The sequence below is a fragment of the Arabidopsis lyrata genome (assembly GCF_000004255.2).
Source record: "Arabidopsis lyrata subsp. lyrata unplaced genomic scaffold ARALYscaffold_10, whole genome shotgun sequence".
NCBI lineage: Eukaryota > Viridiplantae > Streptophyta > Magnoliopsida > Brassicales > Brassicaceae > Arabidopsis > Arabidopsis lyrata.
This window is the reverse complement of record NW_003302546.1, coordinates 262,191-267,183: the sequence shown is the minus strand read 5'-3', so window position 1 is coordinate 267,183 and position 4,993 is coordinate 262,191. Positions and strand designations below refer to the sequence as shown.

The 4,993-nt window shown below is 40.6% G+C and overlaps 1 protein-coding gene across 1 annotated transcript; it reads right to left on the bottom strand.

Moving 5' to 3' along the window:
- Window positions 1-860: 860 nt before the first annotated feature.
- On the bottom strand, window positions 861-2,080 carry LOC110226887. Its single transcript, XM_021019767.1, has 2 exons — window positions 1,240-2,080; window positions 861-940 (listed from the first exon to the last, which is right to left on the bottom strand). Exons 1-2 carry the CDS (start codon window positions 1,826-1,828, stop codon window positions 933-935), a joined length of 597 nt encoding a protein of 198 aa, XP_020875426.1. The 5' UTR covers window positions 1,829-2,080; the 3' UTR covers window positions 861-932.
- Window positions 2,081-4,993: the final 2,913 nt, after the last annotated feature.

Sequence of the window (4,993 nt, the reverse complement as noted above, 5' to 3'; positions counted from 1 at the left end):
CTCTTGACACCAATACTTTCCTTGACTCCGGTACATAACACTTGTAACCCTTTTGAGTTGTTGAATACCCGATGAACATTCCCTTAGTGCTTTTGGCTTGTAGCTTGTTCCTTTGATCTCCGGGAACTAAGACATAGCAAACACACCCAAACACACGTAAGTGATCAAGAGAAGGCTTAGTCTTAGTGAGTACCTCAAATGGAGACTTGTCTTGTAGAATCTTTGTTGGTGTTCTATTGATCAAGTAACACGCGGTCATCACGGCATCACTCCAAAATCTCTTTGGAACATTGGTGTGAAACATTATGGATCTTGCAATCTCCATTAGGTGTCGATTCTTGCGTTCGGATACACCATTTTGTTGAGGAGTGTAAGGGCAACTTGTTAGGTGGATGATTCCGTGTGATGCTAGGTGCTCCTTGAATGCTTGACTTGTATACTCCCCACCATTGTCGGATCTAAAAATCTTAATCTTGGCATTGTATTGGTTAGTCACATAAGTATGGAAGTTTTTAAAAGCTTCAAGAACACGATCTTTTGAAGGAAGGAGAGTAAGCCAAGTATACTTTGATTTTTCATCAATAAATGTGACAAAATATTTTTGGTTTTCTCTTGATAAACAAGGTGAAGTCCACACATCCGAATGAATTAAATCAAAGCAACTTTCATAAATAGTAGACGACTTAGGAAAAATAGCTTTGCAATGTTTACCAAGAATACAAGCTTCACAATCAAGACTTTGAAATGAAACTTTTGGTAGCATTAAACTTAAAGCCCGAGGATGGGGATGACCTAGTCTAGCATGCCAAATAGCATTATTCGCAACAACAATACTTGAACTAAAATGACAAGATAAAGGTTCGGATACCTTTGTGTCTTCTAGAACATAAAGACCATCCTTTGTAACTCCTTGACCAAGCACCCTACTTGATTCAATATCCTGAAAGTAAACATCATTAGGTCCAAATATCGCATAACAATTTAAATCAGTCGTTGCTCTTTTAACGGAAAGCAAGTTAGAAGTAAAATTTGGCATGTAAAAGGCTTTAGACTTCTTATCAAATAGCTCTAAATCACCTATTCCTTTAACCGGAATTTTATCCCCATTAGCAATTACCACATTTCCTAAAGCCGGTTCAATATTGTTCATTAGCCTAGAATCACTAATCATGTGATGAGAGGCTCCCGAATCAACAATAAGAGGTTTTAGAGTATGAGCAATAGCATGATAGGATTTACCGGATGACTCCTTAAGAGCCTTAATGAGAGCATCGAGATCAGATTTCTTCACATACTCCGAAGACGCCGTCATTGCCACTCCAACACCATTAGCTTGAGTGGAGGGTCCGGGTCCGGAGATGTCTTGAGTCTCTTGGCTCCAGTTCGCTTGATGAGCTTTAGGATCCTTCCATTTACTTGGTCGGAGATGGGGATGGAGGATCCAACACTTCTCCTTGGTATGACCCGTCTTTTTGCAATGGTCACAAGTTAGGCCTCTCTTGTTCTCGGACTTGTAGCTTCCCTTGTTGGCGGTGGTGAGCTCTCCTTTGTTGGCTGTAGCAAGTTCTCCTTTGTTTCCGAAGAGACCAAGAGATCCTTGCTCCTTTTGGATTTGAGAGCACACTTCTTCTAGGTTAGGTAGCTTCTCGGCTCGGAGTAAGTGCTTGATGAGATCATTGTAGGTGGAGTTCAAGGTGAGAAGAAGACCAAAGACCTTGTCTTGTTCACGCCTTTCGTTGAGGATCGCCGGATCAATGGTGTTAGGCCTTAGCATCTCGAGTTCCGCCCAAAGAGACCTAAACTTGCCGAAATGTTGAGTGAACTCCATGTCTCCTTGAGAGAGATCGTTGATGGCCTTCTTCACTTCGAACACCCGGCTCAAGTTGGAGAGATTCCCAAACACATTAAAGAGAGTATCCCAAAGCTCTTTAGGAGTTTCACAATAGGAGTAAGCTTCGAGTATTGAGGACTCAAGCGAGTTTCGGAGGAGGACCAAGACCGATTGATCTTCTTGGAACCATTTCCCCTCATCAACAAGAACGATTTCTTGTCCATCTCTTGTGGTCGTCTCCTTTGGCGCCTCTTCGTGACCACAGCAAGTAGTTTCCTCCCTTGAGGATAACTGGAATGATTTTCGAGTGTAGAGAACTCATCTCATCATAGAATGAACTCATCGAACAAAATCAAAGAAAAGAGAGAGGTTTGGTGCGGAAGTAATTGAGGTGGGTTGAATGAAGGATATGGAGCTTATGGCTCTGATACCATGTTAGATTATGGAGCTTTTAGGTTTCGATGGGACAATAAGATGATCGGAAAAGATGAGAACTTTAATCGGAAAAGTGTAAGCTAAAGAGAGAGTAAAGAGATTTGAGAGATTTGAGAGATAGGAAAGATTATTTCTCTTTCTTACTAAAATGAGCAAATACAAGGTTGCCTTTTAAGGGCCATACAAACGGAATATCCCTAGGGATATGCTACATGTACAACGGTAAAGAGGAGAGAAGACGCGTCATAAAGCACATAAAGCATCCCTTGTCCTTTTCCTCTTTTGCGAGTGCAACGCGGCTCTCTTGGGAAGGATCGAGACTCTTCTAGATCCTTGGTGAAGCTTTGGATAAACCTAGGAGGCTCATGAGAATCCCAATGGGCCGAACATGACTTTGTACGGACGGCCTTATAAGAGATGGTACGGACGGCTTTGTGTGATCGTACGGACGAGGGTGAACCGTACGGACGAGAAGCACAAGATGGTTTCCTCGACCCGGATGCTTCCTCACTTGATTCTACTCGTGCCAAGATGGATCCTCTTCTTCATTTGGTTCAATACGAGTAGCTCACTTTGGTTTCTTTGACCCGAACACTTCCTCTCTTGATTCTACTCGACCATGATAAGTTATTTTGGTTCAATAGCCGAAGTCTTATGAGTTTTCTGTTTTGGAGCTTCTAAACGAAAAAACACTACTTTAGCTTTTGGGATCCAGTTGTGGTTCTAGTTCTTATACCCAATCATAAACACGTGATCTAGTCATAATTCACCCCAAAAACACTAGCCAAGCTTCTTATTGCTTCTCAAATCTTTGTGGGTGTGGCCGAAGTCCAATGAGTTTTTGGTTTTGGAGCTTCTAAACGGAAAAACACTAGTTTAGCTTTTTGGATCCGGTTGTGGTTCTAGTTCTTATACCCAATCATAAACACGAGATCTAGTCATAATTCACTCCAAAAACACTAACGAAGTTTCTTATTGCTTCTAAAATATTTGTGGGTGTGGCCGAAGTCTTATGAGTTTTCTGTTTTGGAGCTTCTAAACGGAAAAACACTACTTTAGCTTTTCGGATCTGGTTGCGGTTCTAGTTCTCATACCCAATCATAAACACGTCATCTAGTCATATTTAACTACAAAAACACTAGCCAAGCATCTTACTGCTTCTCAATTCTTTTTGGGTGTGGCCGAAGTCCTATGAGTTTTCGATTTTGGAGCTTCTAAACGAAAAAACACTACTTTAGCTTTTGGGATCCGATTGTGGTTCTAGTTCTTATACCCAATCATAAACACGGGATCTAGTCATAATTCACTCCAAAAACACTAGCCAAGCTTCTTATTACTTCTCAAATCTTTGTGGGTGTGGCCGAAGTCCTATGAGTTTTCGGTTTTGGAGCTTCTAAACGGAAAAACACTACTTTTGCTTTTGGGATCCAGTTGCGGTTCTACTTCTTATACCCAATCATACACACTAAATCTACTCATATTTCACTCCAAAAACACTAGCCAAGCTTCTTAAATCTTTGTGGGTGTGGCCGAAGTCCTATGAGTTTTCGGTTTTGGAGCTTCTAAACGGAAAAACACTACTTTAGCTTTTGGGATCCAGTTGCGGTTCTACTTCTTATACCCAATCATAAACACGAGATCTACTCATATTTCACTCCAAAAACACTAGCCAAGCTTCTTATTGCTTCTCAAATCTTTGTCGGTATGGCCGAAGTCCTATGAGTTTTCGGTTTTGGAGCTTCTAAACGGAAAAACACTACTTTAGCTTTTGGGATCCAGTTGTGGTTCTAGTTCTTATACCCAATCATAAACACGGGATCTAGTCATAATTCACTCCAAAAACACTAGCCAAGCTTCTTATTGCTTCTCAAATCTTTGTGGGTGTGACCGAAGTCCTATGAGTTTTCTGTTTTGGAGCTTCTAAACGGAAAAACACTACTTTAGCTTTTGGGATCTAGTTGCGGTTCTACTTCTTATACCCAATCAAAAACACGAGATCTACTCATATTTCACTCCAAAAACACTAGACAAGCTTCTTATTGCTTCTCAAATCTTTGTTGGTGTGGCCGAAGTCCTATGAGTTTTTGGTTTTGGAGCTTCTAAACGGAAAAACACTACTTTAGCTTTTGGGATCCGGTTGTGGTTCTAGTTCTTATACCCAATCATAAACACGAGATCTAGTCATAATTCACTCCAAAAACACTAAAGAAGTTTCTTATTGCTTCTAAAATATTTGTGGGTGTGGCCAAAGTCTTATGAGTTTTCTGTTTTGGAGCTTCTAAACGGAAAAACACTACTTTAGCTTTTGGGATCCGGTTGCGGTTCTAGTTCTCATACCCAATCATAAACACGAGATCTAGTCATAATTCACTCCAAAAACACTAAAGAAGTTTCTTATTGCTTTTCAAATATTTGTGGGTGTGGCCGAAGTCTTATGAGTTTTCTGTTTTGGAGCTTCTAAACGAAAAAACACTACTTTAGCTTTTGGGATCCAGTTGTGGTTCTAGTTCTTATACCCAATCATAAACACGTGATCTAGTCATAATTCACCCCAAAAACACTAGCCAAGCTTCTTATTGCTTCTCAAATCTTTGTGGGTGTGGCCGAAGTCCAATGAGTTTTTGGTTTTGGAGCTTCTAAACGGAAAAACACTAGTTTAGCTTTTTGGATCCGGTTGTGGTTCTAGTTCTTATACCCAATCATAAACACGAGATCTAGTCATAATCA

What these genes read in the sequence shown, in the direction of transcription:
- LOC110226887 (XM_021019767.1), bottom strand. Translation starts at nt 1,828, where the DNA reads ATGGAGTTCACTCAACATTTCGGCAAGTTTAGGTCTCTTTGGGCGGAA.